General features: G+C 36.8%; 1 protein-coding gene and 1 pseudogene across 1 annotated transcript; both read right to left on the reverse strand.

The window, feature by feature from the left end:
• Positions 1-273: 273 nt before the first annotated feature.
• On the reverse strand, positions 274-1,726 carry LOC145100082 (trans-resveratrol di-O-methyltransferase-like). Its single transcript, XM_079037485.1, has 2 exons — positions 923-1,726; positions 274-719 (listed from the first exon to the last, which is right to left on the reverse strand). Exons 1-2 carry the CDS (start codon positions 1,709-1,711, stop codon positions 417-419), a joined length of 1,092 nt encoding a protein of 363 aa, XP_078893611.1. The 5' UTR covers positions 1,712-1,726; the 3' UTR covers positions 274-416.
• Positions 1,727-5,620: 3,894 nt separating this feature from the next.
• LOC145098290 (trans-resveratrol di-O-methyltransferase-like) lies at positions 5,621-14,704 on the reverse strand (annotated as a pseudogene).
• Between the last annotated feature and the right edge of the window lie 497 nt (positions 14,705-15,201).

The raw sequence follows: 15,201 nt of genomic DNA on the forward strand, positions 1-15,201 counted from the left end.
GGGGGTTGGGGTTCGGCCCTTATGTATGTTACACTACTAATAATCAATAACAAAACAACATGTCGATAACAAAAATCATTGTTTTCGCATGATTTACCTACAAAACACGAATACATTAAAAGGAATTTTAATTAAAACTAAAACAAATTAATGTTAAAGTTGGTGCCATAGAGGAAAAACTTTGCCTCACAGTTGGACTAAACCGCCATATTTTTTATAATTATTTTAGTTTAAATTTTAAAAAATAAATGAATTCATGAAAAACACCGATCAAGCGACAATATTATAACAATACATAATAGGATGAAGAAAATAACATTGATGAAAAAGAACAATGGTGAAAACATACAAGCAAGCTCATCCTTTAGTAACTTCATCGGCAATTATGTGGTGTTGAAATTATTAGTGCCACTTAACTACGGATACACTTCTATGATAGACCTTAATCCCAAAATCGGAGTTATTTTATAATGGCTAAAACAAGCATCATAGAAGAGCTTTGACCAATCTTTTTCACTCCTCTCCCTTCCTGTCGCATTGACCATCATAAGCATATCGAAGAAAAGCTGAGTCTCTAACGATTTCTCACCTGCTTCTTCGTTTTTCAACACCATATCTACAATGATCACTTTTCCTCCATATTCCTTGTTCGGTATCGCCTCTTTGCATCGTTTCAATATCTTTATGCATTCTTCATCATTCCAATCATGTAGTATCCACTATTTTTCATCATAGATAAACATAATATCATCAATATGCTTCAAGATAAAACTTTAATCAGTATAACTTCTGACATAAATATTGTAATATATTTCAATCAAACACCCAATGTTAGAATACAGAATAGTTATGAGTCAGATAGATTGACATTAAATGTCCAAAAGAAAATGACTCGCTTTAAAAGAAAGAAAATAAAAGATACCTTCAAGAAAACCGCATCAGCTTTAGGAATTGCTTCAAACATGTCCCCACAAACGTAACTCATATTCTTACTTCCCTCCAAACCATTGACAACGTGCGGAAGATCAAAACTAATGCAACTGATACTCGGAAAAGCTTTGGCAATGGCTTTAGCAATGGTTCCAGTACCACCACCAACATCAACAACTGAATTCAACCCTTGAAAAACATCTGCACAATGTTTAGTAATGAAACTTCCTATAAGCTTTGCATCACTAGCCATTGTTTCATTGACGAATTGGTTAACTTTCGGCTCCCGGCTTGCTAAATCCCACATCGACTTCCCGTGGGTTGTGTGAAAAGGAGTTATGTCTTTGTTTTTGAACCATTCACTCATGTTTTGCCATGGATCCATCAGTATTGGATCTAACATGAACAGCAAAAGGGGCCTAATGCTAAATGGTTCTTCCTTCAGAAGGAGTCGAGAAGCAGGAGTTAGCAAATAGCCTTCTCTTTCCTCCTCTTCATCATTGCCTGTAGTTGTGGATAGACTTTGTTTCATGAAACAACCAGAGTGGACAAGGATGCGCATAAGTCGATAGACAAAGGTGGTTCTCTCTTTGTTGATGGGGAGGGCTTCGACTAACTCGGATAGCAACATTGGTGCACCATGACCATCAATGATATCAGGTATTTGGAGTTCAATTGCACATTTGAGTGACATGGAATTCACAAAGCTAAAAATGTGGTTCCATATGTGAGCTTGAGAATGAAGCATTTCTTTGGATTGCTCCCTATTTTGCAGTGACATATCTTTTTGTTAAAGTAAATGTGATAAATATTTTGGCATGGTATCATTACAGACCGTCGTCTATATATATATCGACAGAAAAGTTGTGTGATGGGAAAGGATTGACTATTCACGTGACTCTATATGTGCTCCTTTGCTAGTGTACTTATCTAAAACATTTTTTAATATTATCATTTAGAACAAAGTCTGAAATATAAAAGATGATGAAAGCATATTGTCTAAACTTCCACTAATATTTACAGGATTCTTATATCTTTCCCATTTCAGGCATAAGTCATGAGGATTCTCGACCCCACAAATCTGTCATATAACCTGCTTCTTTAAAATATTGCTTGAGCAAATACTAGCAAACACTCCAATGAGAATATAACAATAATCAAAATAAATAAATAAAAAATTAATTAATAAAGAGAAAATGTCATTGGAGCACAAGCGAAGTTTGTGTTGTTTTCGGAATTGTTCATTAAAGTTTTCCTTTTTTATTATTTTATTATTTTTCTTTTTTGTTGCACAATAGATAACTAAAATTCTAATTTACCTATTAAATAATGGTTATACCTACGTGTTTGTAAGTTACTATTCTGTGTCGCAGTAATGCTTGAAGTCGCCGCAGTAGACATGTCGACGCTATTTTATTTTTTTGTATTTAACATTAAAATCGTAAAAAACATTATAACATTTATAAAAGTAGCTATGAAACTTAATTTTGTATAAAAATAGTTTGAGACATTCACCACACTTAATACTATATCAAATCCAGAATGTTAATCCATAAACATCCTGTCCATATTATTCCTCCAAACATAATACAATATATCCAAAATATTAACCCAAACAAAACATTTCATAAATCCATAAAAAATAGCCACTCGTCCTCATCATTCCCTTCATTTTCATTTCGTGACAACAATGAGCAAAACAAGTATTCTAGTGCCACACTACAGGCCGGGTCTTTTAGCATTGTTTGCATCATTTTCAACTACAAAGAAAACAAAATATATTACCAACATATCATAATAGCATTGTACTTTCCAAAGATTACCAAAATACGAAATACTAACATATCAAACTATAACCAACATATCGTTATAGCATTCTACTTTCCAAATGAACTTAAACATACATCATACACAATATTACGTATACATTATAACATTGTACTTTTTTTTTTCATTTTTCCATTATAGCATTGTACTTTCCAAAAATTACCAAAATACAAAATACCAACATATCAGACCATAGCCAACATATCATTATAGCATTCTACTTTCCAACTATACTTAAACATACATAATACACAATATTTCATATACAATATATCATTGTACTTTTTTTTCCAATATAGCATTGTACTTTCCAAAAAATTACCAAAATACAAAATACCAACATATCAGGCCATAACCAACATATCGTTATAGCATTCTACTTTCCAACTATACTTAAACATACATAATACACAATATTGCATATACATTATAGCATTGCACTTTCCAAAAAATTACCTAAATACAAAATACTAACATATCAAACCATAACCAACATATCATTATAGGATTCCATTTTCCATTTATAGCATTGTACTATATACTAAACAAACCATTAGCAACATATCATTATAACATCCTACGTTTTTCATTTTTCCATTATAGAACCTGTGGTGGAACGAAATTAGAATGGTGGTGGTACTATAGGGGTGTCTTGGTGGTTTTGGTGGCAAAAAAATCTGACAGCTTTGGTGGTGGTGATGACAACCCGCAATTTGAGGTCAACAAAGCTTAATACACAAAATGAAACACCCAAATCATTAGATATTCACTTAGATCTATGGTTTATAGCTTTGGATATTCAATTGCATGTTCATTAGACAAACTAGATCCAAATGCTATTAGGGTTTGCATGTACACCATAACATTGATGTTTTGCTTAAAACCCATCAGTAAAACCATGAGGGGAGCCCATGGCATCCTGGAGTAAGACCCTGGGGACGAGCCCACGACATCCCTATCTGTTGTATGCATGATTTATGTGATATATGTAGCTATTATAGCTATTATGATATGTTGTATGTGGCTTGTGTGTGGTATGCTCTGAGGAACTCACTGAGCATTAGCTTACAGTTTGTGGATTTGTATCAGGTACATCTGAGCCCAAGGGAAAGGGCAAGGCTTGATAACGCGACGTGCACTCTCACTCAGACATTTTATGGGACACTCTAATATTTTGAAATAAAGTTGTATTTGATATGGGTTTGAAAACAATTGTAACTGGTTTTTGTGGATGGTGAACATGTATTTTGGATAATTAATAATCAATGTGTCAAATCCTACTGCATTAAAACATCAAATTTATCAAATCTTATCTCAATTTACTAGGAGCTTACTTATTATGTCTAACCATAGTGATCATTTCCTTGACTACTAATTAAACTTGGTAATTGTTTGTCACCAATCTAGTTAATCTCCATAATACAACTGCTAAATAACTTAATTCATTAAGCCATTATCTTAATCTCACATTTCTAGTAATTCCATAAATTAGGCTTTATAACCCTCATTAACGAATTCAAGAATTCTACCGTGGAATTCACTCGTTGAGCTTACCATTGTGTTCATAATAGCACCATATTATGAACTCTAGTAACTAACTCAGATTATAACATCCCTTCATCGTTACGTTAGGGAAACACAATTACATGATAATGAGACAAGATGATACCTTAGTTCGCTTGGTAGCTCGTACCCTCATATACTAATACCAATCATTCGGTTAAACGTCTCAGGAAATAACCCCTAAAACTCTCTCCTTAACAATGTATGAGTTTTGGAAAAATAACCAAAATTAACTCTATATATACATTGATTCTACCGTGGAACACATCGTGCTCCGACCCTCGACGTGTCACATCCATGTATGTCACCTAGACCTTGCCACATATCTCGTTCCCGCTTCACGCGTCCACCGGCTGGACATGTCGACACGTCGCGCTTAATAAACATACGCATCGCATTCTTCGTTTCACTTTCACTGACCTTGACTTTGCACGTTGCACCCTTAACCCTGACGCGTCGTGTTCCTCTCTTACTCCAACGACAACGAACTTTGGAACATGTAGTGTGTGTTCCCTTTACACACCATGTTAAACTAAAGTAGGATGCCTTTCTTAATAATAACAATCTATTTTAATCGTCATGTCAAAACACTACTATAAAATCAAAAATAAAATACGATTGAAAAATCAATTAAAATACGGACATTGAGGCGTATTCTAATAGAACGTGTTTTATTTGAAGAAGCAATAAAATACGATTATAGAACCGTATTCTATTTAGAAGATATAATACGGTAAACTATGCATAGAACACGGTTGTAGAACCGTAATTTATAAAAATATATAGTATGGTAATCTAAGTAATAGAATACGATTGTAGAACCGTAATATATAAAAAGATTTAGTACGCTAATCTAGGAAATAGAACCGTAATATATAAGGGGTTCGGCCCTTATGTATGTTACACTACTAATAATCAATAACAAAACAAAATGTGGATAACAAAAATCATTGTTTTCACATGATTAACCAACAAAACACGAATACATTAAAAGGAATTTTAATTAAAACTAAAACAAATTAATGTTAAACTTGGTGCCATAGAGGAAAAACTTTGCCTCATAGTTGGACTAAACCGCCATATTTTTTATACTTATTTTAGTTTAAATTTTAAAAAGTAAATGAATTCATGAAAAACACCGATCAAACGACAATATTATAACAATACATATTCAATACAGATAGGATGAAGAAAATAACATTGATGAAAAAGAACAACGGTGAAAACATACAAGCAACCTCATCCTTTAGTAACTTCATCGCCAATTATATGTGGTGTTGAAATTATTAGTGCAACTTAACTACAGATACACTTCTATGATAGACATTAATCCCAAAATCGGAGTTATTTTATAATGGCTAAAACAATCATCATAGAAGAGCTTTGACCAATCTTTTTCACTCCTCTCCCTTCCTGTCGCATTGACCATCATAAGCATATCGAAGAAAAGCTGAGTCTCTAACGATTTCTCACCTGCTTCTTCGTTTTTCAACACCATATCTACAATGATCACTTTTCCTCCATATTCCTTGTTCGGTATCGCCTCTTTGCATCGTTTCAATACCTTTATGCATTCTTCATCATTCCAATCATGTAGTATCCACTATTTTTCATCATAGATAAACATAATATCGTCAAGATGCTTCAAGATAAAACTTTAATCAGTATAACTTCTGACATAAATATTGTAATATATTTCAATCAAACACCCAATGTTAGAATACAGAATAGTTATGAGTCAGATAGATTAACATTAAATGTGCAAAAGAAAATGACTTGCTTTAAAAGAACGAAAATATAAGATACCTTCAAGAAAACCGCATCAGCTTTAGGAATTGCTTCAAACATGTCCCCATAAACGTAACTCATATTCTTACTTCCCTCCAAACCATTGACAACATCCAGAAGATCAAAACTAATGCAATTGATACTCGGAAAAGCTTTGGCAATGGCTTTAGCAATGGTTCCAGTACCACCACCAACATCAACAACTGAATTCAACCCTTGAAAAGCATCTGCACAATGTTTAGTAATGAAATTTCCTACAAGCTTTGCATCACTAGCCATTGTTTCATTGATGAATTGGTTAACTTTCGGCTCCTGGCTTGCTAAATCCCACATCGACTTCCCGTGGGTTGTGTGATGTTAGTCAATGTTGACCAGGTATTTTAGGAGAATAAAAAGGCACGTTGAGTTGTTGAAGAACGTTGTTGTGTTTTTTGAGTTTCTGTTATTTTTAGCCTATTTAATTATCTTAGTTTAGCTTCATTTTGAATGTAATCTCTGTAACAGCTTTCAGTCACTTTAATAAAGCTTTAAGCATTCGGCTACTTTCATTCCTCTTTTACCCCTGTTACTAAATTAGCCCTGCCCACCAACAAGTGGTATTAGAGCTTAAAGGTTCTGACCGGTTTGTATGCCCAAGATAATTAGATACGACACCATCACAGTAGCTTCAACATCCTGGGTTGTGGGATGCCATTGAGCCACAAACCGGTGTAGTTGTGGATGAGAAAAGGAGCAAGCAAGCTCGAGCCTTCATCTTTCAGTCGATCCCAAAAGAGATGCTAGCACAGGCTGCGAAGAAGAAGACAACCAAGGAGGTTTGGGACTCTCTAAAGTCACGGTATGTGGGTGCAGAGAGGGTCCAAAAGGCAAGGTTACGGGTACTGAAAAGCGAATTTGAGGCACTCCAGATGAAGGAAACGGAGACCATAGATGAATATGCAAGGAAAATATCTGCTATGATTTCAAAGTTTGGAAGTGCAGGGGAAATTCTGGAAGATGAAGAATTGGTGAGGAAGCTATTCGATACTATCCCGGAAAAGTTTATAAATCTTGTGGCATCAATTGAACAAAGCTCCGATATGGAGTCTATGTCATTTGAGGAGGCAATTGGGCACTTAAAGGCCTATGAAGACCGACTTCGACTCCAGAAGGCAAACTCAGGTGGTGATAATGCCTTGTTACTTGCAAAATCGGAGGGCTCCTCAAGTCATCGAAGTCCAAGCAAGACCGGGGGTCGGGGGATTGGTGCAAGTAGTGACAGAGGTGGAAGAGGATGTTCACGAGGTCGGGGGTCGACTCGTGGAAGAGGTGGACGTTCCGGTGGTAGTTCTCGTCAAGAAGCAAACAACACCAATCGGAAGCCACGAGACAAAAGACATATCAGATGCTTCGAGTGCTAAGAACTTGGCCATTATGCTTCCGAATGTAAGGCCAAGAAGCAGCAAGATCAGGAGGTGAACTTAGCTGTAGATGAAGATGGACCTGCTTTGTTGTTAACTGTACACGGAGAAGAAAATGCAAGTATGGTTCTTCTGAAGAGGAGAAGGTGTATCCAAACCATTTAATGGGAAGTGAAGATGACAACATGTGGTACCTGGACAATGGGGCTAGTAACCACATGACTGGCTCTAAGGCTCTATTTGCAGAATTGGATGAGAAGGTGACTAGTCAAGTGCGATTTGGAGACGGTTCTAAGGTCCCTATCAAAGGAAAGGGCACTCTATTGTTTGATTGCAAAAATGGTGATCAGTTTATTATCCCAGATGTATATTATATCCCAGCTCTACATAGCAATATAATTAGCTTGGGACAGATGACTGAGGAGGGATATGATATAGGAATGAAGAGGGAATTTCTAAGGATGTATGATGAAGCTGGCCATTTAATCATGAAGGTACAGAGGTCAAGAAATAGACTATATAAGATAAAACTCACACCTGGGAAGCCTACGCGCTTGGCTGTGAGTATGGTTGATGACTCATGGCTATGGCAGGCTCGAATGGGCCTCACGAACTTTAGGATGTTGGAAGAAATGACACGAAAGCAGATGGTGTCAGGGATGCCTCTCGTATCTCATCCAACACAGGTGTGTGAAGGATGTATGGTAGCTAAGCAACCTAGACAAAGCTTTCCTAAAGCGGCCCAATGGAGAGCTAAGGAACCACTCCAATTGTTACACGCGGACCTCTGTGGACCCGTCACACCTGCAACTAAGGGAGGCAATCAGTACTTTCTACTAATTGTCGATGATTATTCCTGATACATGTGGGTGTACTTGATCAAATCCAAAGACGAATATTTTAGCATGTTCAAGAAATTAAAGTTACAGGTGGAAAAAGAAAGCGAGTGTAAAATCAAGATGTTGAGAACCGACCGGGGGGTGAGTTCAACTCCACTCAATTCTTGAATTTTTGTGAAGAAGCTGGCATACGACGTCAACTGACGACTCCACACACGCCCCAGCAAAATGGCGTTGTGGAACGACGCAATCGAACGATCGGCAGACCGGCTTACGCCGTTCCACATCCGACCGGGACGCATCACCGGCCCCCATTCACTTCCCTCCCGACAATTTCATCTTGGAGATGACAAGGTCCTTGCTCAAAGCCATGATGGTACCGGATCAATTTTGGGGAGAAGCTGTGAGTCACTCGGTGTACCTACTGAACCGAACTGGAACAAAAGCCCTCATGGATGTGACTCCTTACGAGGCTTGGAAGGGTGCGAAGCCCTCGGTTGCACACCTTAAAGTGTTTGGGTGTGTGGGTTTTGTCAAGAGATTACAGGGCGTATCCAAATTAAGTGACAGGAGTGAAACCATGGTTTATTTGGGGGTGGAAGAAGGAACAAAGGGGTATCGGCTGTACAATCCCAGGAAGCGTCGAATTGTAATTGCAAGGGATGTGGTGTTTGAAGAGTCCAAAGCATGGGCCTGGAATGAAGAAATAATTAATGAACCACTTACCACACCCTATTAGACTAACGTTTTGGTCCAAGAAGTAACCTAATTACAACCAACCCAAGAACTACAACCATCAGACCATACGAATACAAGCCCCTCGACGCCGACTAACAATCACGCACTCTCTCCTGATTTCGGATCAAGCAACACGCCTGTTGATGAGACGCCAATATCAACCTCACCTGGAGATGGGTCACGAGCAGCATCCTTAAACCAATACTCTAGAGATTACGATGATATTGAGTCGGCAGCTTCGTTCGATAATACCCCAACAAAAGGGTTTCGCTCAATCAACGAGATTTACCATAATACAGAGAGGATGGAGGAAGACGAGGTGCATAGGCTGTATGAGCGAAATCAAGAACTGCTGTTGATCGATGATGAACCCACAACATTTGAAGAAGCATCAGTTGAAAGAAATTGAAAGCTAGCTATGGAGGCGGAACTGAAATCGATCGAGAAAAAAAATACCTAGGTTTTGACCAAATTGCCACCAAACAGAAAGGCAATTGGGTTAAAATGGGTATTTAAGTTGAAAAGAGATGCAACAGGAAACGTGATCAACCACAAGGCCCGATTAGTCGCAAAGGGGTATGTTCAAGAAAAAGGCGTCGACTTTGAAGATGCTTTCGCACCAGTGGCTCGTTTGGAAACTATACAACTAATCCTGGCATTAGCGACAAAAGAAAACTGGCTTGTACATCACTTAGATGTCAAGTCAGCTTTTCTACACGGTGACCTCAAGGAGGAGGTGTATGTCTCTCAGCCAACTGGGTTCTCGGTCAAAGGAAAGGAGAATATGGTCTATCGTGTCAGAAAGGCACTGTACGGATTAAGACAGGCTCCAAGAGCCTGGAATATGAAGCTAGATCAGTCACTCAAAGGACTAGGATTCACCAGATGTGCTCAAGAACAAGCAATCTATAAGGTACACAAATCCAATTTAATCCTCATTATAGGAGTATATGTGGATGACCTTATAGTTATTGGCTCAAGTGAGAAAGGAATTCTAGAATTCAAGAAAAGAATGAAGCAATTGTTTGACATTAGTGACTTGGGACTTTTATCCTATTACCTGGGAATAGAAGTACTTCAGGGGAAGGATGGTATCATGCTCACAGAGCAGGGGTATGCAAATAAAATCCTAAAGTTGGCAGGAATGGAAGAGTGTAACAACTCATAGTATCCAATGGAAGAAAAGTTAAGGCTAACCAAGGATGAACAGGGAGAACCTGTAAATGCGACAAATTACAGGAAATTGGTTGGCAGCCTAAGTTATTTAGTACATACAAGACCCGATTTGAACTTCAGTATTGGAGTTGTGAGTAGATATATGCAGAACCCAAAGCAAAGCCACTATGCAGCCATAAAACATATCCTAAGATATGTGAGAGGAACAATCGGGTATGCCCTAATGTATCACAGAGGGGGTGATGGCATGTTAGTAGGATACAGTGACAGCAGTTACAGTGATGATCGGGAGGATGGAAGAGGAACCACGAGTGTGGCATATTATTTCTCAGGAAATTTAATAACATGGGCCTCACAAAAACAACAAACTGTTGCTTTAAGCTCGTGTGAGGCAGAATACATGGCTGCAACTGCAGCTGCCTGTCATGGATTGTGGTTGAGAAATTTGCTAAGTGACCTTGTTGGAAGAAAAGCTCAAAAGGTGAAGCTACTTGTGGACAATCAATCTGCTATTGCTCTTATAAAGAATCCAGTTTACCATGGGAGGAGTAAGCATATAGATACCAAATACCATTTTATTCGTATGTGTGTTGAAAGGGAACAGATTAATGTGGAGAATGTAAGTGGGGACCAACAAAGAGCTGATGTATTGACAAAAGCAATGCCACAGATCAAATTTGTTGAGATGAGAAAGCCGCTAGGCGTTGAGGACATGAAGAAGAAGGTCAACATTGAGGGGGAGAATTTTAGTCAATGTTGACCAGGTATTTTAGGAGAATAAAAAGGCACATTGAGTTGTTGAAGAACGTTGCTGTGTTTTCTGATTTTATGTTATTTTAGCCTATTTAAGTATCTTAGTTGAGCTTCATTTTGAATGTAATCTCTGTAACAGCTTTTAGTCACTTTAATAAAGCTTTAAGCATTCGGCTACTTTCATTCCTCTTTTACCCCTGTTACTAAATTAGCCCTGCCCACCAACATGTGAAAGGGGGTTATGTCTTTGTTCTGGAACCATTTACTCATGTTTTGCCATGGATCCATCAGTATTGGATTTAACATGAACAGCAAAAGGGGCCTAATGCTAAATGGTTCTTCCCTGAGAAGGAGTCAAGAAGCAGGAGTTAGAAAATAGCCTTCTATTTCCTCCTCTTCATGTAGTGACAAAGAACATGGTTTGGCATGCGGAATTAAAGCTTGCACAATTGAACATGGTGATTTGGGTGTTTAAGAGATATATTGAATGTATATGGTGTTACACAAAAAGGATCTAGATCTAGACTACATAAATAACACACACTTACACACTCACTTTTACATCTCTCAAGCACACCTCTACAAGTGGTATGAACCCACCTTATATAGAGGTGTTTACATGTCTCTCTCTCTCTCTATCTCTCATGTGTCAAAAGGCTAATACTCCACATGCAAGTGGGTTTTACAAAAGTCAAGCATTACAAAGTCATTCATGGAAAACTTTGTACCCTAACATTCTCCCCCTCAAAGTTAGGAATGAATGACCCACTTCAAATCTTCCAAAATCAAGCACTACGCGGTTCGAGCCTCAAAGGTGACACATGTCAAAACGAACTTCAATCTTCAATTCTTCCATGACTCTTTAATTTGGGCTCTAGGATGTGAGACCATACAAACCGAGCAGCAACGAATGATCAAGAGTATTCCAAACTCCAAATAATCACCCAAAGTTGCGCATAAAAACACACCCCAAAAATCTTCAATAATTCCAAACCCATTTCGAATACATCACTTCCGAACTTCCAATTGCATCATCTCGTAATCTTCAAAACTTCAAGATCACTTCGGTCTTCAAATCCGCGTAATATGAAAAATTCAAGTTCGAATTTCCATATAAAACTTCTCCCCCCTTTTTATAATCGAAATTTGATTATAAAACTCCAAAGGAAAAAGAACGTGCTTTATTCGGAATTTTTCATGTCAAAACTCCCCCTTAACATGTGGCATAAACTTTGTGCTTCAATCTGGAAAATCCAAAAAATATTGAATTTTTTTTTATTGTCGTTCACGGATCGCCTTTGACATAATTTCTCAAAAATGGGTAGAAATTGTCAATTTCAAAATTCGGCAGTAACCCGGTGCGTCAAAAACAGCCAAATATGCGAAACACACTCCCATTTGCGAAACTGGGTAGAATGTGTAAATTCGCACAAACTGCATGGACCGGATTTGAAAATATTCCAATTTCTCAAAATTTTTACCCCAAATGCGAAACTGGGTAAAATTTGTCATCTTGCGGAAACTGCAGGGATGCGAAATGAAAATTCTGCATTTTTGTCAATTTATAATCCCATTTGCGAAGTTGGACCATTTGTATTATTTCGTGAAAAGATCAGGGGCCAAATGCGAAAATATTTGTTTTCTTCTTCATTGAACGATTATAACAGGGCAGGGAATGCTTCGCATTTTCATTCTCACATTCCTTCGCATCTTGTATCCATCTAAACAAATGCGAACTGTTAATCACCTTCGCATTTTTAATTCAATTAACCAAATGCGAAATTAGTTTTGAAACCCAGATGCAAACTCAATTTTGATCTCATATGTGAACCCAGCTTTGATTCACACAAATGCGAATCCAATTAGACCATCAACCACAAAATTGTCACAAAAAATGCGAACTGAATATCTCCATTAATCACCTTCGCATTCCCCTTCAATTTCCAAAATCAAATTTTCGTTCTTTTGCAAACATCATAGAATCAAAGCCTTCGCATTTTTAACCTCAATCAGTACAACCTCATGCAAAATTGAAATTGACTCCAAACATGCGAACATTACTCCCCAATTCCAAAATCGACTTTTTGCACATCAAACTAACGAAATTGAAACTCAGTCGATATTTGTTCATCTTTGATTTATTATCACCCAAATATCAAAAATCGATTTCAACCGATTCTTCAATAATCGTACTCAATTTTGACTTCAATCCTTACAAAATCGACTTTTCTCAGTTCGTCACTTAACAAACACAAATTGAAAACTTTTCAAATCAAGTTCAGATCAAACACACTATTTGAACTGTTCATCATCGTTGTTCATAATGATCTTGACTTTTGCTTGAGATTTCATCACCGAATTAGAATCGGCTCAAGAACACATATTAATCGATATGAAATCGTATCTCAAATTTAGATTATCGATCAAATATAAATGATTAAAAGAAACGAATAGATGAAATCGGAACTCAAGAAAACAAGATTAAAGAACAATCAATGAAAGTTGAATCGATGAATGAACTGGAATGAACTTGGAACAAATTGTACAACTCGGTGATGCAAGTGTACAAACTGATAAACAATTATTTGATATTGATTAATATGAGATATGAATGGGCTTTTGAGGTTATCTGATTACAATCAACATTCTGGATATGTTTGGGCTTGTGAATCAATAAACAGTAACTGAAAAACAATTTTGGATCAAATGTACTTCGTGAACAGTTAATGAACTAGAATATATCATGAACTTGGGCTTATAAAATATGGATCGAATGAATAGTTTCAGATTGAAATTTTGATTTTGGCTTTGGACTTGATCAAAAAAAATTATTGGATCATCAATGGGGTTTTTCAAGAAATTTGATCCAACGAATCAAACGATCAAAATTCAAAAACGTTACGCACGATTCAAAAAGAATTAAGAGAGATCATAGAGAGAGACTCACCAAAATTGTTCAAGTTGCGACAAAAATTGCCAAACCGAGAATCGTTCTTCAAATATCACATTGATCTTGAAGACCCGCTCTGATACCAATTTTAGTGACAAAGAACATGGTTTGACATACGGAATTAAAGCTTGCACAATTGAACATGGTGATTTGGATGTTTAAGAGATATATTGAATGTATATGGTGTTACACAAAAAGGATATAGATCTAGACTACATAAATAACACACACTTACACACTCACTTTTACATTTCTCAAGCACACCTCTACAAGTGGTATGAACCCACCTTATATAGAGGTGTTTACATGTCTCTCTCTCTCACTCTCTATCTCTCATGTGTCACAAGGCTAATACTCCACATGCAAGTGAGTTTTACAAAAGTCAAACATTACAAAGTCATTCATGGAAAACTTTGTATCCTAACACTTCATCATTGCCTGTAGTTGTGGATAGACTTCGTTTCACGAAAAAACCAGAGTGGACAAGGATGCGCATAAGTCGATAGATAAAAGTGGTTCTCTCTTTGTTGATGGGGAGGGCTTCGACTAACTCGGATAGCAACATTGGTGCACCATGACCATCAATGATATCAGGTATTTGGAGTTCAATTGCACATTTGAGTGACATGGAATTCACAAAGCTAAAAATGTGGTTCCATATGTGAGCTTGAGAATGTACGTAGCATTTCTTTGGATTGCTCCCCATTTTGCAATGACATCTCTTTTATTATAAACTAAATGTGATAAATAATTTGGCATGGTGTACACTTATAGACCTTCGTCTTTATATAGAGAGAAAAAGTTGTGCTGGGAAAGGACTGAATATTCACGTGACTGTATATGTGTGTGTGCTCTTTTTATCTAAAACCTTTTTTAATGTTATCATGTAGAAAAAAAAAATCTGAAATAGAAAAGGTGAATCATCAAGTCTAAACTACCACTAATATTTACAAGATTCTTATATCTTTCCAATTTCAGGCATTAAAATTTAAACATGTGAGGAGGACTCTCGACCCTACAAAACTGCCATATAACCTGCTTCTTTTAGATATTGCTTGAGCGAATAGTAGCAAAGATTCGACTGAGAATATAACATTAATAAAAAGAAATAAATAAAACTATTACATATAAAATATGAACAAGCTGGAAAAAAAATTCATATATTCATGTCAAAGTAAATAAACATACGTATACTAAAGTTGTAAGTTTCGTATTTTTCACGATAGTGATATATTAA

The sequence above is a fragment of the Lactuca serriola genome, chromosome 4 (assembly GCF_051521515.1).
Source record: "Lactuca serriola cultivar US96UC23 chromosome 4, Lser_US96UC23_V15, whole genome shotgun sequence".
NCBI classification, from domain to species: Eukaryota; Viridiplantae; Streptophyta; class Magnoliopsida; order Asterales; family Asteraceae; genus Lactuca; species Lactuca serriola.

Bases quoted from the DNA above. Each gene is read 5' to 3' on its own strand.
- LOC145100082 (XM_079037485.1), bottom strand. From the start codon at position 1,711: ATGTCACTGCAAAATAGGGAGCAATCCAAAGAAATGCTTCATTCTCAA. The intron at 720-922 runs GTATCTTTTATT...GATGAAAAATAG, and splicing joins CTGATGCGGTTTTCTTGAAG to TGGATACTACATGATTGGAA.